Below are 25,557 nucleotides of genomic sequence, written 5' to 3' on the forward strand. Positions count from 1 at the left end.
ATAGATAGATAGATAGATAGATAGATAGATAGATAGATAGATATGAGATAGATAGGAGATAGATAGATAGGAGATAGATAGATAGAAGATAGATAGATAGATAGATAGATAGGAGATAGATAGATAGATAGATAGATAGATAGGAGATAGATAGATACATAGATAGATAGGAGATAGATAGATAGATAGATAGATAGATAGATAGATAGATAGATAGATAGGAGATAGATAGGAGATAGATAGGAGATAGATAGATAGATAGATAGGAGATAGATAGATAGATAGATAGATAGATAGGTGATAGATAGATAGATAGATAGATAGATAGATAGATAGATAGATAGATAGGAGATAGATAGATAGATAGGAGATAGATAGATAGATAGATAGATAGATAGGAGATAGATAGATAGATAGATAGATAGATAGATTGATAGGAGATAGATAGATAGAAGATAGATAGATAGATAGATAGGAGATAGATAGATAGATAGATAGATAGATAGGAGATAGATAGATACATAGATAGATAGGAGATAGATAGAAGATAGATAGATAGATAGATAGATAGATAGATAGATAGGAGATAGATAGGAGATAGATAGGAGATAGATAGATAGATAGATAGATAGATAGATAGATAGATAGATAGATAGGAGATAGATAGGAGATAGATAGATAGATAGATAGATAGATGATAGATAGATAGGAGATAGATAGATAGGAGATAGATAGATAGATAGATAGATAGGAGATAGATAGATAGATAGGAGATAGATAGATAGATAGATAGATAGATAGATAGATAGATAGGAGATAGATAGATAGATAGATAGATAGATAGATAGGAGATAGATAGATAGGAGATAGATAGATAGATAGATAGATAGATAGATAGATAGATAGATGACAGATAGATGGCGGTGTGTGGCCGTGGAGATGACATAACAGAATAACATGCCGCGCGGCTGGAGAGACGGCAGAAACCTCAGTGATTTCTGAGGGAATTAAAGAAATATTTCTATTTTCTAATCTACTAATCCTCAGCAATCTAATCCGACTAAAGCGCTGTGTGTGAGGGGCCGGGGGGGGGGGGGGGGTGAGGGGCTGCGGAGCCTGTGCCAACAAACATGTGCAAGGGCTGCTCTCTCACCCAGCCACCACTGATGCCAGCAAGGCAGCTGCCAGGTGTGATGGGTGCTGCCAGGAGTGATAGGTGCTGCCAGGAGTGATGGCCGCTGTCAGGAGTGACGGGTGCTGCCAGGAGTGATGGCCGCTGTCAGGAGTGATGGGTGCTGCCAGGAGTGATGGGTGCTGCCAGGAGTGACAGCCACTGCCAAGAGTGATAGGTGCTGCCAGGAGTGATGGGTGCTGCCAGGAGTGATGGCCGCTGTCAGGAGTGACGTGTGCTGCCAGGAGTGATGGGTGCTGCCAGGAGTGACGGATGCTGCCAGGAGTGATGGCCGCTGTCAGGAGTGACGGGTGCTGCCAGGAGTGATGGCCGCTGTCAGGAGTGACGGGTGCTGCCAGGAGTGACGGGTGCTGCCAGGAGTGATGGCCGCTGTCAGTAATCCACAAAGTAAAAAAGTCTTTCAGCAGCACAAAAAGTCAATTTAAAGAAGTGTGGGTGCACGCCTCACCAGACCAAGTCGGCATGAGGGAATCCACAAAGTAGTAGTAGAGACAGCACTTCCAAAGAATCCAAGTGAAGTTTATTGTACACCAGTGCGACGTTTCAGCATGATAGCCTCACTGCTTGAAAAAGGCTTCATGCCGAAACGTCGCACTGGTGTACAATAAACTTCACTTGGATTCTTTGGAAGTGCTGTCTCTACTACTACTTTGTGGCCACTGCCAGTAGTGATGGCCACTGCTAGGAGTGACGGCCACTGCCAGGAGTGACGGCCGCTGTCAGAAGTGACGGCCACTGCCAGGAGTGATGGGTGCTGCCAAGAGTGATGGGTGCTGCCAGGAGTAACGGGCGCTGCCAGGAGTGACAGGCGCTGCCAGGAGTGACGGGCGCTGCAAGGAGTGACAAGTGCTGCCAGGAGGGGGCGGTGCCAGGAGTGACAGGTGCTGCCAGGAGTGACGGGAGCTGCCAGGAGTGACAGGCGTTGCCAGGAGTGACAGGTGCTGCCAGGAGTGACGGCCACTGCCAGGGGTGATGGGTGCTGCCAGGAGTAATGGCTGCTGCCAGGAGCTGTCAGGAGTGATGGCTGCTGCCAGGGGTGATGGGTGCTGCCAGGAGTGACAGGCACTGCCAGGAGTAACACCCTAGCCAAAAGTGACGACCTCTGCAAGAAGTGACAGGCGCTGCCAGGAGTAATGGCCGCTGCCAGGAGTAAAAGGCACTGCCACCTGCTGCTGGGGGTACAGACTAAACCTAATGTGGCTCTGAAGATATCAAGGACGGTGTACAGGTGTATAGAAAACATATATGAGACCATAGTATAAGATAGGAACTGCCCAGAGCAGGAGAGGTTCTCTATGGGAATTGCTGCTGTATGCCCTGCAAGAAGTTGTGTATTCTTTCCAGTCCTCCATTACTCATCAGCTGCTGTATGTCTCGCAGGAAGTGGTGTATTCTTTCCAGTCTGATACAGTGCTCTCTGCTGCCACCTCTCTCCATGTCAGGAACTGTCCAGAGCAGCAGAGGTTTTCTATGGGGATTTGCTGCTGCTCTGGACAGTTCCTGACATGGACAGAGGTGGCAGCAGAGAGCACTGTGTCAGACTGGAAAGAATACACCACTTCATGCAGGACATACAGCAGCTGATAAGTACTGGAAGACTGGAGATTTTTACATAGAAGTCTTTAAAGATCTTTATAACTTTCTGACACAGATTATCTGAAACCCATTTTTCGTACAGAGTTCCCCTTTAAAGTCGAGAGGTCAGAGTGCACCTACTGATCTGGACCTGATGGCGGACATAACATCTGTTCGGTCTCCATTTTAATTGATCTTCATGAGTTACTGACCACAACGATACAACAAAGTTATACTGATCTCTATAGATTCCGAATATTACCAGTGTGAGGCGGCAGCTGCATGAGATCCCAGAGCTCACCACTAGAGGTCACCAGAGCCTAGCACACTGAGCTGGGGGGAGGAGGGAACACTGAGCTGGGGGGAGGAGGGAACACTGAGCTGGGGGGAGGAGGGAACACTGAGCTGGGGGGAGGAGGGAACACTGAGCTGGGGGGAGGAGGGAACACTGAGCTGGGGGGAGGAGGGAACACTGAGCTAAGGGGGGAGGAGGGAACACTGAGCTGGGGGGAGGAGGGAACACTGAGCTGGGGGGAGGAGGGAACACTGAGCTGGGGGGAGGAGGGAACACTGAGCTGGGGGGAGGAGGGAACACTGAGCAGGGGGGAGGAGGGAACACTGAGCAGGGAGGAGGAGGGAACACTGAGCGGGGGGAGGAGGGAACACTGAGCTACTGGGAGGAGGAGGGAACACTGAGCTACTGGGAGGAGGAGGGAACACTGAGCTACTGGGAGAAGGAGGGAACACTGAGCTACTGGGAGGAGGAGGGAACACTGAGCTACTGGGAGAAGGAGGGAACACTGAGCTACTGGGAGGAGGAGGGAACATTGAGCTACTGGGAGAAGGAGGGCACACTGAGCTACTGGGAGGAGGAGGGAACACTAAGCTACTGGGAGAAGGAGGGCACACTGAGCTACTGGGAGGAGGAGGGAACACTGAGCTACTGGGAGGAGGAGGGAACACTAAGCTACTGGGAGAAGGAGGGAACATTGAGCTACTGGGAGGAGGAGGGAACACTGAGCTACTGGGAGAAGGAGGGAACACTGAGCTACTGGGAGGAGGAGGGAACACTGAGCTACTGGGAGAAGGAGGGAACACTGAGCTACTGGGAGAAGGAGGGAACACTGAGCTACTGGGAGGAGGAGGGAACACTGAGCTACTGGGAGGAGGAGGGCACACTGAGCTACTGGGAGGAGGAGGGAACACTGAGCTACTGGGAGAAGGAGGGAACACTGAGCTACTGGGAGAAGGAGGGAACACTAAGCTACTGGGAGAAGGAGGGCACACTGAGCTACTGGGAGGAGGAGGGAACACTAAGCTACTGGGAGAAGGAGGGCACACTGAGCTACTGGGAGGAGGAGGGAACACTAAGCTACTGGGAGAAGGAGGGCACACTGAGCTACTGGGAGGAGGAGGGAACACTGAGCTACTGGGAGAAGGGCACACTAAGCTACTGGGAGGAGGAGGAGGGCACATTGAGCTGGGGGGAGGAGGGAACACAGAGCAGGGAGGAGGAGGGAACACTGAGCAGGGGGGAGGAGGGAACACTAAGCTACTGGGAGGAGGAGAGAACACTGAGCTGGGGGGAGGAGGGAACACTGAACAGGGAGGAGGAGGGAACACTAAGCTACTGGGAGGAGGAGGGAACACTAAGCTACTGGGAGGAGGAGGGAACACTGAGCTACTGGGAGAAGGAGGGCACACTGAGCTACTGGGAGGAGGAGGGAACACTGAGTTACTGGGAGGAGGAGGGAACACTGAGCTACTGGGAGAAGGAGGGAACACTGAGCTACTGGGAGAAGGAGGAGGGAACACTGAGTTACTGGGAGGAGGAGGGAACACTGAGCTACTGGGAGAAGGAGGGAACACTGAGCTACTGGGAGAAGGAGGAGGGAACACTGAGCTACTGGGAGGAGGAGGGAACACTGAGCTACTGGGAGAAAGAGGGAACATTGAGCTACTGGGAGGAGGAGGGAACACTGAGCAGGGAGGAGGAGGGAACACTGAGCAGGGGGGAGGAGGGAACACTAAGCTACTGGGAGGAGGAGGGAACACTGAGCTACTTGGAGGAGGAGGGAACACTGAGCTACTGGGAGAAGGAGGGAACACTGAGCTACTGGGAGAAGGAGGGAACACTGAGCTACTGGGAGAAGGAGGGAACACTGAGCTACTGGGAGAAGGAGGGAACACTGAGCTACTGGGAGGAGGAGGGAACACTGAGCTACTGGGAGAAGGAGGGAACACTGAGCTACTGGGAGGAGGAGGGCACACTGAGCTACTGGGAGGAGGAGGAGGGAACACTGAGCTACTGGGAGGAGGAGGGAACACTGAGCTACTGGGAGAAGAAGGGCACACTGAGCTACTGGGAGAAGGAGGAGGGAACACTGAGCTACTGTGAAAAGGGAACACTGAGCTACTGGGAGGAGGAGGGAACACTGAGCTACTGGGAGAAGGAGGGAACACTAAGCTACTGGGAGGAGGAGGGAACACTGAGCTACTGGGAGAAGGAGGGAACACTGAGCTACTGGGAGGAGGAGGGAACACTGAGCTACTGGGAGGAGGAGGAGGAGGGCACACTTAGCTACTGGGAGGAGGAGGGAACATTGAGCTACTGGGAGAAGGAGGGAACATTGAGCTACTGGGAGGAGGAGGGAACACTGAGCTACTGGGAGAAGGAGGGAACACTGAGCTACTGGGAGGAGGAGGGAACACTGAGCTACTGGGAGAAGGAGGGAACACTGAGCTACTGGGAGAAGGAGGGAACACTGAGCTACTGGGAGGAGGAGGGAACACTGAGCTACTGGGAGGAGGAGGGCACACTTAGCTACTGGGAGGAGGAGGGAACATTGAGCTACTGGGAGGAGGAGGGAACACTAAGCTACTGGGAGGAGGAGGGCACACTTAGCTACTGGGAGGAGGAGGGAACATTGAGCTACTGGGAGGAGGAGGGAACATTGAGCTACTGGGAGGAGGAGGGAACACTGAGCTACTGGGAGAAGGAGGGAACACTGAGCTACTGGGAGGAGGAGGAGGGCACATTGAGCAGGGAGGAGGAGGGAACACTGAGCAGGGGGGAGAAGGGAACACTAAGCTACTGGGAGGAGGAGGGAACACTGAGCTACTTGGAGGAGGAGGGAACACTGAGCTACTGGGAGAAGGAGGGAACACTGAGCTACTGGGAGAAGGAGGGAACACTGAGCTACTGGGAGGAGGAGGGCACACTGAGCTACTGGGAGGAGGGCACACTAAGCTACTGGGAGAAGGAGGGAACACTGAGCTACTGGGAGGAGGAGGGAACACTGAGCTACTGGGAGAAGGAGGGAACACTGAGCTACTGGGAGGAGGGAACACTGAGCTACTGGAAGGAGGAGGGCACACTGAGCTACTGGGAGGAGGAGGAGGGAACACTGAGCTACTGGGAGGAGGAGGGAACACTGAGCTACTGGGAGAAGAAGGGCACACTGAGCTACTGGGAGAAGGAGGAGGGAACACTGAGCTACTGTGAAAAGGGAACACTGAGCTACTGGGAGGAGGAGGGAACACTGAGCTACTGGAAGAAGAAGGGCACACTGAGTTACTGGGAGGAGGAGGGAACACTGAGCTACTGGGAGGAGGAGGGCACACTGAGCTACTGGGAGGAGGAGGGAACACTGAGTTACTGGGAGGAGGAGGGAACACTGAGCTACTGGGAGAAGGAGGGCACACTGAGCTACTGGGAGGAGGAGGGCACACTGAGCTACTGGGAGAAGGGCACACTGAGCTACTGGGAGAAGGGCACACTAAGCTACTGGGAGGAGGAGGAGGGCACATTGAGCTGGGGGGAGGAGGGAACACTGAGCAGGGAGGAGGAGGGAACACTGAGCAGGGGGGAGGAGGGAACACTAAGCTACTGGGAGGAGGAGGGAACACTGAGCTACTTGGAGGAGGAGGGAACACTGAGCTACTGGGAGAAGGAGGGAACACTGAGCTACTGGGAGAGGGAGGGAACACTGAGCTACTGGGAGAAGGAGGGAACACTGAGCTACTGGGAGGAGGAGGGCACACTGAGCTACTGGGAGGAGGAGGGAACACTGAGCTACTGGGAGAAGGAGGGAACACTGAGCTACTGGGAGAAGGAGGGAACACTGAGCTACTGGGAGGAGGAGGGCACACTGAGATACTGGGAGGAGGAGGGAACACTGAGCTACTGGGGGGAGGAGGGCACACTGAGATACTGGGAGGAGGAGGGAACACTGAGCTACTGGGAGAAGGGGGGAACACTGAGCTACTGGGAGAAGAAGGGAACACTGAGCTACTGGGAGAAGGAGGGAACACTGAGCTACTGGGAGAAGGAGGGAACACTGAGCTACTGGGAGAAGGAGGGAACACTGAGCTACTGGGAGAAGGAGGGAACACTAAGCTACTGGGAGGAGGAGGGAACACTGAGCAACTGGGAGAAGGAGGGAACACTGAGCTACTGGGAGGAGGAGGGAACACTGAGCTACTGGGAGGAGGAGGGAACACTGAGCTACTGGGAGAAGGAGGGCACACTGAGCTACTGGGAGGAGGAGGGAACACTGAGCTACTGGTAGAAGGAGGGCACACTGAGCTACTGGGAGAAGGAGGGAACACTGAGCTACTGGTAGAAGGAGGGCACACTGAGCTACTGGGAGAAGGGCACACTAAGCTACTGGGAGGAGGGAACACTGAGCTGGGGGGAGGAGGGAACACTGAGCTACTGGGAGGAGGGAACACTGAGCTACTGGGAGAAGGAGGGAACACTGAGCTACTGGGAGAAGGAGGGAACACTGAGCTACTGGGAGAAGGAGGGAACACTGAGCTACTGGGAGAAGGAGGGCACACTGAGCTACTGGGAGGAGGAGGGCACACTGAGCTACTGGGAGGAGGGAACACTGAGCTACTGGGAGAAGGAGGGAACACTGAGCTACTGGGAGGAGGAGGGAACACTGAGCTACTGGGAGAAAGAGGGAACACTGAGCTACTGGGAGAAGGAGGGAACACTGAGCTACTGGGAGAAGGAGGGAACACTGAGCTACTGGGAGGAGGAGGGAACACTGAGCTACTGGGAGGAGGAGGGAACACTGAGCTACTGGGAGAAGGAGGGAACACTGATGTGGGGGGAGGAGGGAACACTGAGCTACTGGGAGGAGGGAACACTGATGTGGGAGGAGGAGGGCACACTGATGTGGGAGCGGGTACACTGAGGTGGGGGGGAGGAGGAGGGCACGCTGATGTGGGGGGAGGAGGGCACACTGAGCTGTTGTGAGACAGGACCGCTCTAACCAGAGGGCACATGGTGCACGTGCACAGGGCCCACTGGTTTAAGGGGCCCACCATGAGCAGGGTCGGCCTTTGCTCTGTGCGACCAGTGCGGTCGCACAGGGCTCTGGCCACCACCCTGCCAGGGGAGCGCCATTGGGATGGATAAGTTACCCATCCATGGCGCCCCCTACAGGCCCCCCCCCCCCCGCCTGCTGCTGTGCTCTGCACTGTAGCTATAAGCGCTCGTAACGAATGCTCTTAGGTACAGACAGCAGCAGCAGCAATGACAGGTCGGGAGCCATTGGCTCCCTCCCTGTCAGTCATCCGTGTGGCCGCAGGCAGTGCTTTGAATGCGATCACAAGAGGCCGCTCTCCCGTAGTGGTATTGGCGCTGAGTGACGTCACTCAGTGTCGACACCGCAAGAGGGGAGAGCGGCCTCTTGTGACCGCAGGCAAAGCACTGCCTGCGACCACAAGGATGATGTGAAGATAAGAGGAACGCGCGGACCCAGGTGAGTATAAAATGTTTTTTTGTTTTTGTTGTTATTGTCTATATGGGAGGGGGGAGCACAAAGGGAGGCCATATAGCGGAGGCAGCACACAGCAGGGGTCTATACTACTAGGGGTGCCACAGGGGGGCCTTTATACTTCTGGGGAGGGGGGGGTATGGGGCACACAGGGGGGTATATATAACTGGAGGAAGGCTTGATGCCGAAATGTCCCGTCATATATATTTTTGATGATATCGTGAGTGCCGAGAATGGACTTTTAAAATGCTATAAGGATTTTTTCTTACTGTGAGCTCCACCCTCAACACAAACGTGCCGCCTAAAAATACCGCCTAAAAATAACTGGAGGCGCACACAGGGGGTATATATATAACTGGGGGAGGGCACAGGGGGGAATATATAAAAGGGGGGGGTGCACAGGGGGGTATATATAACTCGGGAAGTGCACAGGGGTGCTATATACTACTGGGGGGTGCACAGGGGGGTATATATAACTGGGGGGCGCACAGGGTGTATAAGTATAACTGGGGGAGCGCACAGGGGGTATATATAACTGGGGGGTGCACAGGGGGGTATATATAACTGGGGGAGCGCAGAGGGGGCTATATACTACTGGGGGTGCACAAGGGATATATATACAACAGGGGGGGGGTGCACGGGTGGTATATATAACTGGGGGGGCACACAGGGGGTATATATAACGGGGAGCGCACATGGGAGCTATATACTACTTGGGGGCGCACAGGGGATATATATATATATAACTGGGGGGGTGCACAGGGGATATATATATATAACTGGGGGGTGCATAGGGGGTATATATAACTGGGAAAGCATACCGGGGGGCGCACAGGGGATATATATACTACTGGGGGGTGCACAGGGGGACTATATACTACGGGGGGAGCACAGGGGATAAATATACTACTGAGGGGTGCACAGGGGGGTATATATATACTACTGGGGGGTGCACAGGGGGACTATATACTACGGGGGGAGCACAGGGGATAAATATACTACTGGGGGGGCACAGGGGGGTATATATATACTACTGGGGGATGCACAGGGGGCATATATAAATGGGGGAGCACAGAGGGGGCTATATACTACTAGGGGCAGCACCTAGTGGTCTATAGTACTAGGGGCAGCACACAAGGATTCTATATACTACTGGGGGCAGCACCTAGTGGTTTATATACTACTGGGGGAAGCACACAGGGGGTCTATATACTACTGGGGGCAGCACCTAGTGGTCTGTAGTACTGGGGGCAGCACACAGGTGTCTATATACTACTGGGGGCAGCACCTAGTGGTCTATATACTACTGGGGGCAGCACACAGGGGGTCTATATACTACTGGGGGCAGCACCTAGTGGTCTATAGTACTGGGGGCAGCACACAGGTGTCTATATACTACTGGGGGCAGCACACAGCGTTCTATACTACTGGGGGCAGCACACAGGGGGTCTATATACTACTGGGGGCAGCACACAGCTTTCTATAGTACTGGGGGCTGCACACAGGTGTCTATATACTACTGGGGGCAGCACACAGCTTTCTATAGTACTGGGGGCAGCACACAGCGTTCTATACTAGTGGGGGCAGCACACAGGGGGTCTATACTACTGGGGGCAGCACACAGCTGTCTATACTACTAGGGGCAGCACACAGCTTTCTATACTACTGGGGGCAGAACACAGCTCTCTATACTACTGGGGGCAGCACACAGCTTTCTATACTACTGGGGCAGCACACAGCTTTCTATACTACTGGGGGCAGCACACAGGGGGTCTATACTAATGGGGCAGCACACGGGTCTATACTAACGTTGGGGCAGCACAGAGGTGCCTATATTATATAGGGACCTTACTACTATGTTGGGACACAGAGCATACCTAATTATTAAGTGGGAGCACAGAGGGGTGTAACTACTAAATAGGGGCACAGAGGGGTGTAACTACTATATAGGGGTACATAGGGGGTAACTACTATATAGGAGTACAGGGGACCTTACTACTGTATGTTTTGGAGCCTAAAATGTTTCTCTGGCAGATTCTGGAGAGAAGATTCACAGCCGGGGAAAGACCTAAAGGTGGCCGACGCTGGATGGAGTGAAAGAAAAGGTGAAAGACTCTCATCAGAGAAGACGCCCCATGTGAGTAAATGGATATAACTGTTATAGGCCTGTAGTGATAGTGGTCATGGTGTGGCGGTATCATGTAATGGTATCATTGGTGATATCTTTATAAGGTTATAAGGTAACTACCGTATGTATTGGGGCTCTTAACACAGTGTGGGGGCATTTTTAGGGCATTATACTATGGGTGGAGCTCCAATTCAGATAACACTGGGTTTGGCGGGGGGGGGGGGGGGGGGGGGGCCCACTCTTGAGGGCTGTGCACTGGGCCCACCAATGTATTAAAACGGCCCTGCTGGGAGAAGGGCACACTGAGCTGGGGGGAGAAGCGCACACTGATGTGGGGGGAGGAGGAGGGCACACTGAGTTGAGGGGAGGAGGGGGTCACACACTGCAGATGATGGGGCACAGTAATAGGTGTCGGGGTCACACTGCAGATGATGGGGCACAGTAATAGGTGTTGGGGTCACACAGTGCAGATGATGGGGTGCAGTAATAGGTGTCGGGGTCACACTAGATTTGTTTTAGCATTGAGAAGGTTTCTGCCAGGTGTGCATACAGCTATATACGACCTCTCCATTTGTCACCTGTAAATTCTGCTGCTGCTATAAAGAGATAATTGCTCAGCAATGTGTATAATGAGTCCGGTCCGACGGGTTTTGACGCCAAATCCACTCCCAGGAGGCTTTGTGCAGATTGGGAGATATTCTCTCATATTCTGCCATAACTATCGATGTGGTGAAGTGGAGGGATTCATGGGCATCTGTGCCACCTGCTCCACCCCTGCCCCACCGCTCTCCTTTAGTATTGCCCCAGTCCTGCTCTCCACCGCTCTCCTTTAGTATTGCCCCAGTCCTGCTCTCCACCGCTCTCCTTTAGTATTGCCCCAGTCCTGCTCTCCACCTCTCTCCTTTAGTGTTGTCCTTCCCTTTTCCTGCTCTTCACAGCTCTCCTTTAAGGCCCTATTCCACGGAACGATTATCGTCCGTATTCGTCCGATATCGGCCGCTACGGACGATAATCGTCCCGTGGAATAGAGTGCAACGATCAGCCGACATCGTTCATGTCGGCTGATGGTTGCAGTGGCTTGTTTTTCAACATGATGAAAAACAAGCGACTGATATAGCAGCGATCTGCTGCCGGTGCTCCGTTGAATAGGAGCATCGGCAGCAGACGCTGCTGTATCCTATGGGCTGCCCGGACGATCAGCGATCACCCGGGCAGCCCCCCCGCAGCTCCCCGCCGCCCCTCCCGCACCCGCTTGCTGCTGCCGTGTGAATAACGGCGGTAGCGAGCGGGGAACGAGGAGCAAACGAGCGCTGAGAGCGCTTGTTTGCTCCTCTTAACGACCTGTGTAATAGGCCCTTTAGTATTGCCCCAGTCCTGCTCTCCACCGCTCTCCTTTAGTGTTGTCCTTCCCTTGTCCTGCTCTCCACCGCTCTCCTTTAGTGTTGTCCTTCCCTTGTCCTGCTCTCCACCGCTCTCCTTTAGTGTTGTCCTTCCCTTGTCCTGCTCTCCACCGCTCTCCTTTAGTGTTGTCCTTCCCTTGTCCTGCTCTCCACCGCTCTCCTTTAGTGTTGTCCTTCCCTTGTCCTGCTCTCCACCGCTCTCCTTTAGTGTTGTCCTTCCCTTGTCCTGCTCTCCACCGCTCTCCTTTAGTGTTGTCCTTCCCTTGTCCTGCTCTCCACCGCTCTCCTTTAGTGTTGTCCTTCCCTTGTCCTGCTCTCCACCGCTCTCCTTTAGTGTTGTCCTTCCCTTGTCCTGCTCTCCACCGCTCTCCTTTAGTATTGCCCCAGTCCTGCTCTCCACCGCTCTCCTTTAGTGTTGTCCTTCCCTTGTCCTGCTCTCCACCACTCTCCTTTAGTGTTGGCCCAGTTCTGCTCACCATTTTGATGCATCTTAAAGGGAATGTACACAAAAATCAGCCCCGCCACATTCATGGTTTCTCCAGTATCTTGTTTTTCAGTTGCTTGCCTCAGGTGTATCTTCTTCATACAGCCCTCTTTCTATAGATCCTGTTGGGATCTCCACTTGGGACCATCCAGATCTAGAATGGCATCCTTCTCTGTAAAAGTTTCTCTTGCTCAGGCGACTTTGCTCCTTCCCACAATACATGGTCAGCCATTCACTGGAAGGGCCAAACCCCGTTGTTGTATTTCTCACTGTATGGTGTCTGGGCCCTGGGAATAGAGATGCCAAATTTCCTTTTTTTTTTTCCTTGTGACTCCATCGTTTGTTCCTGGGAAAGCCTATAGGACAGTAATACTAGAGTACACATATCCATAGACACCCATTATCCAACAAAAAGTGTGAGTTAGCTTTCGATTAGGTGATATACTGCAGGGCTTGATGTGTGGAGTAGGTTGTGGTGGGTGCAGAGGTTGTGGCGGGTACATAAGACCATACAGGTTCATCCGCTCCTAGTTGGGACATTCTGGTTCAGGTTACAGTCTGTAAGGATGACCATTGTTTCCCAGTCCTCGTATTTCACAGTACTCGGTGTAATGCATCTTTTTAGCTTGAAAGAATGAATAGATTACCTACGTGTTTTAGAAGTAGCAGCTGGCTGCCGGGATTATGGTTCCCATCAGAGAGTTCCCCAGTCGTCGACTTCGGGTGACTCCAGTTTCCGGTGTTTGATGCCCCCAATGTTTTCTACTTCTATTTACTAATGAGTATACATGGAATAATGGGAAAGGGTTAGTAGTCCTGTGACATCTATACCGGTACACAATAGTATCTGCAGGGGCCAACAAGTGCAGAGCCTGGGGCAGCGAGTCTGAGAGCCACGGTTGGCACCCAAGCCTCTGGTGATAAGATATTGGAAGACTGCGGAGGTGTGGGTTCTCTATGGCACCAGCGGTAGGGAGGAGTCTCTGACTTTGTTCAGGACTGTAACTGATGACCAATGTCAAAGTATGACCCCCATGGCCAGCAGAATGAAGGGGCCAGTGCCTATATAAACATTGGCAGGGTTCATTGTGCTCACTGGCTCCTTCTGTTGGGATCCTGTGAACCATATTCTGACCAATAATAAACTGATGGGCTATCCTTAGTCTACCAAACCCTTTTAAGGGTAGCTTCACACGTACCGCATTGCACCAGATTTGACTAAATGAATTAACACAGCATTAAATCCGCACTTTCAAATCTGCTGCGGGTCTGCTGCGGGTGCTGCAGATTTAAAGGTGCAGATTTGATGCTGTGTTCATTCATTTAGTCAAATCTGCTGTTGATCCGCAGCAGAAAATCTGGTGCAATACGGTACGTGTGAAGTTACCCTAAAAGTATTATCCCCAAGATTAAATATTATCACCAGAATAAGATAGGTGATAACTGCCCGATTAGCAGGGGTCTGACTTTCGGGATCGTCGCCGACCATAAGAACCGGGGTCTCCAAAGTGAATCAAGCAGCAACACATATGCTTGACCACCGCTGCATTCACTGCCCTCCCCAGCTCGCTGCAGGAGATGGGCTCCATGGACTTGTTATAGAATATGTCTCCGGCAGCGGTTCAGGGAAAGTGGTAGGCCGGACAGAGAAGCACTCAGCCGAGAGCCTTTCATCCATTGTTCAAAATAGTTTCACCTGTCTCTAGGACATAGGGAAGGTGATAAATGGCGGATCAGTAGGTGATTGACTTCTGGGACTCCTACCAATCATGAGAATGGTGGATCCCCTATACTCTTGGCCAATGCAGTGGCAGCACACATGCTTAACCACTGCTCCATTCAAGTTCTATAGGATTTCCAACAACAGTCGAATACAGCGTGCAGCTATATGCAGAAATCCCACAGAGAGTGAATGGAGCAGCGGCCATGCGGCATGCTTGCTGGGGAATACGGGACCTCCACTGTTGTGATCAGTGGGGGTCTCAGCATTCAGACCCCCACCAGTCAGCTAGTTGTCACCTATCCTGTGAATAAGTGATAATCTTGGGTTACCCCTTTAAGTGTGAATCCTTCTCTCTTGTCCCCTATAAGAATTATTGTGTGTTGTCGGCACTTGACTTTCTGACTTACTGCTGACTCTGCACAACTAACCAGACGTGTTGATAGAGTCAGGGTAATTATGTGTGATTTTATCATTGTAGCCTTGGTGGCCCTGGAAACCATGTAAAGCTCTGTTTATTACATATACTACGCCCTGTAGTTTATACAGAACTTTTGTAGGGTAGAGGCTGTACAAAGGATCTATGTGTTCAATGGATTTCCCTCCGGACACACACACAGAAGTCATGGGAATGGGGCCAAACTCCCCACTGCGGCCTCCACTGAACGTGCTACATGTTTATTATACCAATAGTCACCATTCTGATCTTAGGCCTCACGTTGTTACAGATACATTTCATAATATTTCTGTATAAGAGGCGCAAATATTCCCCCTTCCCAATCCCTGCTGGTGAATGCTTCCTACTGATCACTGACTCTGGTCCTGTCTTGACACTCTCAGTGATCAGCAGAGTGGGCCTTTCAACACTTTGTGGAACATTTATCAAGGGCTTTGCGCCTATTTTTGTGGTGAATAATTGGATTTTTCACCCATTTTTGGTAAAAGTCCTATATATGAACCAGTATTCGACGGTCAGTACTGGTGCGGGCCTACGTCTGGTCAGTACTGGTGCGGGCCTACGTCTGGTCAGTACTGGTGCGGGCCTATGTCTGGTCAGTACTAGTGCGGGAGTATGTCTGGTCAGTACTAATGCGGGCCTACGTCTGGTCAGTACTGGTGCAGGCCCACGTCTGGTCAGTAATGGTGCGGGCCCACGTCTGGTCAGTGCTGGGGCAGGACTACGTCTGGTCAGTAATGGTGTGGGCCTACGTCTGGTCAGTACTGGTGCGGGCCTACGTCTGGTCAGTACTGGTGCGGGCCTACGTCTGGTCAGTAATGGCGCGGGCCTACGTCTGGTCAGTACTGGTGCGGGCCTACGTCTGGTCAGTACTGGTGCGGGCCTACGTCTGGTGAGTACCGGTGCGGCGTACGTCTGGTCAGTACTATTGCGGGAGTATGTCTGGTCAGTACTAATGCGGGCCTACGTCTGGTCAGTACTGGGGCAGGACTATGTCTGGTCAGTACTTGTGCAGGTCTACCTCTGGTCAGTACTGGTGCGGGCCTACATCTGGTCAGTACTGGTGCAGGCCTACGTGTGGTCAGTGCCGGCCTACATACTGGTGCCGGCCTAGGTTTGGTCGGTACTGATGCGGCCCTACGTCTGGTCAATACTGGTGCGGGCTACGTCTGTTCAGTAGTGGTGCAGGTCTGCAACTGGTAAGTACAGTACTGGTACAGGCCTATGTATCAGTACCAGGTAAATTTGTTTGCGTGATATCCTGCAAATATTCTATTCACAAATTTATGAATAGTTTGTTAAATTAGTCCTATTTGGCTAGGTATAAACAGACAAATACTTTATAGAAAGATCGCACGTTTGAGACTCAATAGTGAATGTCCTCATTTGTGTGTGAAAGAAGAGAGTAGAGACCAGGCCCCATCAGAAGGGAAGCAGCCGGAGGTTGAGCAGTGAGCGGGCCCTTTGAGACAAGCCGATGGCAGACAGGGAACGACCGCTGATCGGTGACTGGCATCTGAACCCTTAAAAGGTTAATCAATCATGCGGCCCATTAAATTCACCACTGTTGGTCACACGTCCCCTGTGTACACAGAATGGTGTGTTTATACAGCGCGACTGATAGCTACAATGGAAAAGCCCGCACAAAAAATTAAATCAGCTGACAAATCGCTGGATCTTTAACGCGGGACAATTATCAGGAATGAGCGTGGCTAGGCCCAACATTTAGCCATTTTAGATTTCCCTTAAAGGGAAGGTGTCACCTTAATTTTTAGTCAGATGCTAAAAAAAATGTATTTCACTTTTTTGTACATTGTTATGGTGACTGCCATCTTGCCTTTACAGCAAGACTCAAGGACATAGACAACAGTAGACAGACTCTGTCCCCTTGAGATGAATGTCAGACATTACTGAGCACGCTCTGTGACCTGTGCAGAGGTCATTCCACAGAGAGCTGCTATTGTCTCCTCTATCTACTGGTGTCACATGATGCTGCAATGCTGTACAGATCACTTTACTGCAGCATGCTCTTATCACCACAGACACAACAGGAAGTCTCAGCTTAGTTTTAGCCCCAGTGGTGAGAATGAGAACTGCAGGATATCAGGATTATTTTATAAAAGAGATTGTAAAATTTGAAAAAATGTCACCGAAAATTCTTGTTTAACATAAAAACATTATTTAAACAATAAGTCATTTTCTGATGGCACTGTCCCTTTTAATTTAACTTCATTGAGGTGTTTTTGTCTGTACTGTGTGTGTCAGACCTGTATGCCCCCTGCTCAATAAAGAAGTGGGATAATTTATATAGCGTAAAAAGCGTCATGACTTCAATGTAACATCATACACCAAAATCTTATCTACATTTTCACATGCAGTGAACAATCTAATGGTTGATCTTAATAGGAGTCTAAAGCCCCTATTACACGGGGTGACATAGAGGAGCAAACGCTGCCCAGGTGACTGCTAGATTGTCCGGGCAGCCCATAGAGGATAGCAGCGCACTACTGCCTCCTATTCCTCGGAGCGACGGCAGCAGATCACTGCTATCACAGTCGTTTGCCTTTCAACATGTTTAAAGACAAACAACAGCAGCGATCAGCCGACATCGTTCATGCCGGCTGATCGTTGCCTTCTATTGCATGGTACGATTATCGGCCGCAACGGTCGAATACGGCTAATAATCGTTCTGTGTAATAGGGCCTTAAAGATGCTCCAAAGTTAGCCACTAAGGGAGTGATTTATCAAAGGCTGTAAACTGCCCACAGCAACCAATCACAGCTCCTCTTTCATTTTACCAGAGCTGAGAGCTGAGCTGTGATTGGTCGCTGTGGGCAGTTTGCACCAGTCTAAATGTTACACCCTTTGATAAATCTCCCCCTCAGTGTTAAACAGTATTAGTAAATGTTCCCCAGTGGTTTTATGGACTCCGATTTATGCATTTCTTAGCCCATATTTAGGTGGCACATCTGCGTTGGTGCTCTGTTCAGAGAGCTCCATTGCCGAATGTATATTTAGCATGACCAGAGCGCTCTCAAATACACTGAGAAGTTTGTTTTGTCCATTCTAATCTTGCTAAATAAACGGACACCAGAGGGGAACCGATGGACCCCATTAAAGTCAATGGGATCCATTGGTGTCTGTTGTGCATCATCAAATGAGAATGTGAGCATCTTAACCCTCCTATGTAGATGTGAGCCTTCTAGACCTCTGATGCAGATATGAGCCTCCTAGACCTCCGATGCAGATGTGAGACCCTTAACCCTCCTATGCAGATATGAGCCTCCTAGACCTCCGATGCAGATGTGAGACCCTTAACCCTCCTATGCAGATGTGAGCCTTCTAGACCTCTGATGCAGATATGAGCCTCCTAGAACTCCGATGCAGATATGAGCCTCCTAGACCTCCGATGCAGATATGAGCCTCCTAGACCTCTGATGTAGATGTGAGCCTCCTAGACCTCTGATGCAGATATGAGCCTCCTAGACCTCTGATGCAGATATGAGCCTCCTAGACCTCCGATGCAGATATGAGCCTCCTAGACCTCTGATGTAGATGTGAGCCTCCTAGACCTCTGATGCAGATATGAGCCACCTAGACCTCCGATGCAGATGTGAGCCTCCTAGACCTCCGATGTAGATGTGAGCCTCCTAGACCTCCGATGCAGATGTGAGACCCTTAAGCCTCTGATGCAGATGTGAGCCACCTAGACCTCCGATGCAGATAAGAGCCACCTAGACCTCTGACGCAGATGTGAGCCGCCTAGATCTTCGTTGCAGATGTGAGCCTCCTAGACCTCCGATGCAGATGTGAGCCACCTAGACCTCTGATGCAGATGTGAGCCACCTAGACCTCCGATGTAAATGTGAGCCGCCTAGACCTCTGATGTAGATGTGAGCCGCCTAGACCTCCAATGCAGATGGGAGCCACCTAGACCTCTGATGTAGATGTGAGCCGCCTAGACCTCCAAAGCAGATGTGAGCCACCTAGACCTCCGATGCAGATGTGAGCCACCTAGACCTCCGTTGTAGATGTGAGCCGCCTAGACCTCTGATGTAGATGTGAGCCGCCTAGACCTCCGATGCAGATGTGAGCCACCTAGACCTCCGATGCAGATGTGAGCTTCCTAGACCTCTGATGTAGATGTGCGCCGCCTAGACCTCCAATGCAGATAAGAGCCACCTAGACCTCCAATGCAGATGTGAGACGCTTAAGCCTTCGACACAGATGTGACCTGCCTAAATCTCTTTCACAGATGTGAGCCACCTAGACCTCCAATGCAGATGTGAGCCACCTAGACCTCCGATGTAGATGTGCGCCTCCTAGACCTCCGATGTAGATGTGAGCCGCCTAGACCTCCGATGCAGATGTGAGCCACCTAGACCTCCGATGTAGATGTGAGCCTCCTAGACCTCCAATGCAGATGTACACAGCCTAAGCTTCTGATGCAGATGTGATCCTCCTAACACAGATGTGAACTTATGAAACTTATAGCCGCAACTTGGCACAGAAATGTGCTGGTATTACACTTGTGTGAAAACTGCCTTAGTAAAGGAAAATTGACATTTGCTATAAACTTCTGTTATGAAAGCAGATTGTGAATCACCCACCTGTAATGCTGGGCTGAGCTTTAGCCGCTCCCTTAGAGACTGCAGCACAGGGGTCTCAGTGATAGGGATCCTCTCCTCCCTTGCTGGGACTGTGTCTTCTCTTTCTGTCTGAGCCTCTGATGCATCTTCTCCAGATTTGCTCTTGGACTTAGACTTTGCGAGTTTCTTTCGAGAACCCCTGGTGCTTGATCTTGTAGCCCCGCTCTCATTGCTCTCATTCAGGGAACGTTGGGTTTCTCGTAAGAAGAAAAACATTGCTTTTTTGTCTCGCTCCTCGCACTAGTTGTGTCTCCTTTTCTTTCTGCCCATGTACTAGACATCGACGAAAAGAAGTGACGAGACCTAATACCACCTAATTGTTCTTTACCTGCTGAGGTATTACATTTCAGAAGATGAAACCTTCACATCTATTATGTATGTCACAAAGTAATTACCAAACAGGCCTCAACCACCAGTTGTCCCAATATAAGGTCCTACATTAACTTAATAGCCACACGGCCATCTGCACCAAATCCAAGACTTGATATCCTCCTGGAAATGTGTTTTCCTCATCCGCAACCAAGTCCATGGAGTGAAATCCCCTAAAATGACTTTTCCTTAATAATAGAATAACCATGGTAGTTACAAGATCAGATATCTCTTCAATTATGAAGAGGTAACAAGCCTGAGCCCTGACGAGAAGCAGATAAGGAGGGCGAGCTGAGAAATCCTTCCCGGATGACACCTGATCCTCTAAATGTTTCTATGGGGCACAATCTGCTGCACAATACGGTCACAGCCCTCTATAGCAAAGAGCCAGAAACTATAATAAAATATTAATCGACCAGTTATAACTCTAAACATGTCCCGTTCAGGTGTAAATACGAGGAAACTCAATGAGACATTCACTGCCGAGACAGGAATAAATACCGCACAAGTTACGGTATATGTTACGCTTTGTGCACTAATTTTTGCCCTCTGTAAGAGCACCCTCATAATATTCTGTAGCTCCCCTCCGACACTCAGACCCCATAGATCTGTGATGTTTCCCTTGAGGCCCTTTGATGTGTCACCCCGAACCCCACAGCCCTTTGATGTGTCACCCCGAACCCCACAGCCCTTTAATGTGTCACCCTGAACCCCACAGCTCTTTCATGTGTCACCCCGAACCCCACAGCTCTTTCATGTGTCACCCCGAACCCCACTGCCCTTTTATGTTTCACCCCGAACCCCACTGCCCTTTCATGTGTCACCCCGAACCCCACTGCCCTTTTATGTTTCACCCCGAACCCCACTGCCCTTTCATGTGTCACCCCGAACCCCACTGCCCTTTTATGTTTCACCCCGAACCCCACAGCCCTTTCATGTGTCACCCCGAACCCCACTGCCCTGTGATGTGGCCCAGATGTCCTAGCCCTAATATTTCTCCCTGAGGCACACACCCCATAGCCCTGTGATGTGTACCCCTGCTCCCCCCGAGGGTCAAACCACATATCCCTGTGATGTGTACCCCTTCCTGAGGGTTTGGACCCCATATCTGCCCTGTGATGTGTCACCTTGGGACTTGAACCAAAGCCCTGTAATGTCGCCCCCCCTCCTCTGATCCCAAGCCCTGTGGTGTTTCCCCACAAGGTCCAGACCCATAGACCTGTGATGCAGATCCTGTAAGGCGTGAGGAATGTCCTCCATGGTGGATCCCATAGATGATCAATTGGATTGAGATCTCTTTGTCATGTTCATCATTCCTGAACGATGTCTGCAGTGTGGCCCCTGAGGCAGCACCCTGCTGACAGCTGTCATTAAGGTTTCCTGCTGCCACAAGGAGGGGCACTTGGTGTGTACGTTGTTTCGCTATTTAATACTTGTCACTGCCAATAGTTGTCAGCAAAGATAAAGGCTTCATGTGTTCTATCTCCCTATCACCTACCTGCCTGTGTCCGCAGCTTTCTACCTGGTACCCACCTGATGGATTCCACCCACTGATGACAGCCCACCAATGGTGCCAAAAATAAATAAAACTGCCACTCAGCGACCACTAATACAGCAAACAATACTGCCATAGAGATGTCATATAATTCTGCTATATAAAGCTTGATGCAACAACCCTGTAATAATCCCACATAATACCGCCATATAGTTCTAGCACTGCACACTCTATTGTTGGACACATGGCTATAGGTGGACATAGACGTTCTTTTTTCGACTATTGACACTGATGTTGGAGCAGGATGTTTTCCGCATGTTTGCAGACACTGAGGATGTCCATGGACAGTGTGGCCATCTCTTCTGCACTCCCGACCAGCTGTGGCAATATCCGAGCAGACTACGGTGGGGATAGTGATCAGGGAGCGGAGTGTAATGTGACTTGCGCCATAGGTTGTAGTCAGCAGTTTGGTTCTGTTATTTATTACGAAACAAGACGTTGCGATTGCTTCAGCAATTGGATTCCTAGTTATGCAATGCTCTGGAAGCTCAGCAGCCTGCCCTACCGCAGCTCACAAATAAATCCTGGCTCTGTAAGCTCTGCATATGACCATTGCTGCATATACTGTCACCTTCTGCAGCCAGGACGCCCCCTGTAGACCACGTTTTATAATAAACCATCTGCATAAACGTACGCTTTACCACTGGAGATAATGTCCAATGGGGTAAAGCGTGATGATCCCAATTCCCAAAAATCAACATGCAACTCATTCAGGCGAGTAGGTTGAGAAGCATTCACAGGTAACCCGGCTCACCGGCAGCTTCCTGACCCTGTGTTCTGTAATCACACCATAACCTTACCTCACTGGGTGTGAACACGGCCTGACATGCTATTATGACATCACCTACATTTACAGGGTTTAGGGGGTAGTTGCTGTGTACGGCTGGAGGGGGTACCGAGATCATTCAGGACTGGCGAGATAAGGGCTGAAGACAGAACGGACAGACTGCTTCTCCAAACAGAAAACAAGTGATGCATTGTGGGGAGATGTAGCAAACATCTACACTTGTCTTGGAGCAAAAAATTGGAAGTTGTTTTTACAAAAATTGGAGGCTATTTTAAGGTAGCCGCATCACTCTAAAAAAGTGGCTTAGTACAAAGGGCTCTGGCCACCAGATTTACTGCAACATACAGCAGAGATCTGCCCCGAAGAGGAGTGGCAGCAGCAAAACAGGAGTGTACGTAAGCCAGTGGCCAGATGGGGCCGGACATCAGGATTCAAGGAATAACCATTGCTTCATAGCCCTGTACCCAAAGCAATAAAATCCCAGGGGTGTTCCTCAGCATGGTAGGGGTCCAGGTAACTCCAGTCTATGTCCTCTTTATCTAGTAGCCGTCAGTCAGAAGGGGTAGGTGGTGGGTTATAGCGAAAATCTACTCCGGCTCCCAGCTGGGCTCCTAATAGACGAGGAGTACTGCGAATGGCAAATCCGAGATGACACAACAAAGCGGCTGTGAAACTAAACAGACTTTCCAATGACTACCCATGGGGGAAAATGTTGTACTTTTTTGCACTGTAAGAAGTAGAGAGCAAGAGTAAAAACTCAGGTGAAGGTGTCCATGGCATCTCGCCCTAGAAATGTACCTCTGGTTCATGGGACACTCTCGTGAATCACGGGCCTGCAGGCTGCCATCCATTACCTTTGACTACTACAAAAGAGTGGACCAAAACAACAGGGCCCTCTCTGGTCAGCAGCTTCGGGCAGGGAGCCCAGATAAATCAGGCCTTATAATAGCGCATAAGATGTAGTGAGGAAAAGGCCATAACAACTGGAGGTTACTGATGTGCTGCATACATCTAAAGGGCAATATCACAATGTCCGATAGAAGCAGGACAGCCCAGCCTGCCGGTGGTGGAAGTGGTTAGAAAACAGCTAAACCGCCACTTTATTACGTTATATTTGTAACTACTATAGATGTTCATGAGAGGGCAGTAACAGTGTCACTTACTACAACAACCCGACCACCTCTGGCCTCGGCAACCAGGCCCAATGTGGCTAGGGGGCCCCGCCTCTACAGAAAGGTACTATTATACAGTCTCTGTGTGGCAGGATGATTTGGTCACTGTACAGTAGTATTATAGAGTCTCTGTGTGGCAGGATGATTGGGTCACTGTACGGTAGTATTATACAGTCTCTGTGTGGCAGGATGATTTGGTCACTGTACGGTAGTATTATAAAGTCTCTGTGTGGCAGGATGATTTGGTCACTGTACGGTAGTATTATACAGTCTCTGTGTGGCAGGATGATTTGGTCACTGTACGGTAGTATTATAGAGTCTCTGTGTGGCAGGATGATTTGGTCACTGTACGGTAGTATTATACAGTCTCTATGTGGCAGGATGATTTGGTCACTGTACGGTAGTATTATACAGTCTCTGTGTGGCAGGATGATTTGGTCACTGTACGGTAGTATTATACAGTCTCTGTGTGGCAGGATGATTTATTCACTGTACGGTAGTATTATACAGTCTCTGTGTGGCAGGATGATTGGGTCACTGTACGGTAGTATTATACAGTCTCTGTGTGGCAGGATGATTTGGTCACTGTACGGTAGTATTATACGGTCTCTGTGTGGCAGGATGATTTGGTCACTGTACAGTAGTATTATAGAGTCTCTGTGTGGCAGGATGATTGGGTCACTGTACGGTAGTATTATACAGTCTCTGTGTGGCAGGATGATTTGGTCACTGTACGGTAGTATTATAAAGTCTCTGTGTGGCAGGATGATTTGGTCACTGTACGGTAGTATTATACAGTCTCTGTGTGGCAGGATGATTTGGTCACTGTACGGTAGTATTATAGAGTCTCTGTGTGGCAGGATGATTTGGTCACTGTACGGTAGTATTATACAGTCTCTGTGTGGCAGGATGATTTGGTCACTGTACGGTAGTATTATACAGTCTCTGTGTGGCACGATGATTGGGTCACTGTACGGTAGTATTATACAGTCTCTGTGTGGCAAGATGATTTGGTCACTGTACGGTAGTATTATACGGTCTCTGTGTGGCAGGATGATTGGGTCACTGTACGGTAGTATTATACAGTCTCTATGTGGCAGGATGATTTGGTCACTGTACGGTGCTGATCCATAGAAGGGCCAAATACCCCAATGAGGCAGATGCCCCACCACAGGGAGGAAACTTCCCCCCGACTCCAAAACAGCAACCAGAATAATCCCTGGATCAGCGAATCACCAGAAATCTATTAGACATAATTTTTAATATTATATTTTCAAGAAAAGCATCCAGGCCTCCCTTGAACTTATTTAATGAATCAGCCCTGACAACATCATGTGGCAGAGAGTTCCATAGTGTGACTGCCCGTACAGTAAAGAATATAGAGTTCCACAGTCTCACTGCTCTTACAGTAAAGAATATAGAGAGTTCCATAGTGTCACTGCTCTTACAGTAAAGAATATATAGAGTTCCACAGTCTCACTGCTCTTACAGTAAAGAATAAAGAGTTCCATAGTCTCACTGCTCTTACAGTAAAGAATATAGAGTTCCATAGTCTCACTGCTCTTACAGTAAAGAATATAGAGAGTTCCATAGTCTCACTGCTCTTACAGTAAAGAATATAGAGAGTTCCATAGTGTCTCTGCTCTTACAGTAAAGAATATAGAGAGTTCCATAGTCTTACTGCTCTTACAGTATAGAATATAGAGTTCCATAGTGTCACTGCTTTTACAGTAAAGAATAGAGTTCCATAGTGTCACTGCTCTTACAGTAAAGAATAGAGTTCCATAGTGTCATTGCTCTTACCGTAAATAGAGAGTTCCATAGTGTCACTGCTCTTACAGTAAAGAATAGATTTCCGTAGTGTCACTGCTCTTACAGTAAAGAATAAAGAGAGTTCCATAGTGTCACTGCTCTTACAGTAAAGAATATAGAGTTCCATAGTGTCACTGCTCTTACAGTAAAGAATATAGAGTTCCATAGTCTCACTGCTCTTACAGTAAAGAATAGAGTTCCATAGTGTCATTGCTCTTACAGTAAATAATAGAGTTCCACAGTGTCACTGCTCTTACAGTAAAGAATATAGAGTTCCATAATGTCACTGCTCTTACAGTAAAGAAAATAGAGTTCCATAATGTCACTGCGCTTACAGTAACGAATATAGAGTTCCATAGTCTCACTGCTCTTACAGTAAAGAATAGAGAGTTCCATCGTCTCACTGCTCTTACACTAAAGAATATAGAGTTCCATAGTCTCACTGCTCTTACAGTAAAAAGTATAGAG

At 50.0% G+C, this 25,557-nt stretch overlaps 1 protein-coding gene across 1 annotated transcript in view; it reads right to left on the reverse strand.

Moving 5' to 3' along the window:
- Positions 1-19,610, reverse strand: part of LOC138798960 (calcium-binding protein 2-like) — a 49,884-nt gene extending 30,274 nt beyond the window's left edge. Inside the window, exon 1 of the mRNA XM_069979599.1 lies at positions 19,356-19,610. Coding sequence (XP_069835700.1) covers positions 19,356-19,610 — 255 coding nt within the window. The remainder of the gene's footprint in view (positions 1-19,355) is intronic.
- Between the last annotated feature and the right edge of the window lie 5,947 nt (positions 19,611-25,557).

Source organism: Dendropsophus ebraccatus, chromosome 8 (assembly GCF_027789765.1).
Source record: "Dendropsophus ebraccatus isolate aDenEbr1 chromosome 8, aDenEbr1.pat, whole genome shotgun sequence".
In the NCBI taxonomy this organism is placed as follows: Eukaryota; Metazoa; Chordata; class Amphibia; order Anura; family Hylidae; genus Dendropsophus; species Dendropsophus ebraccatus.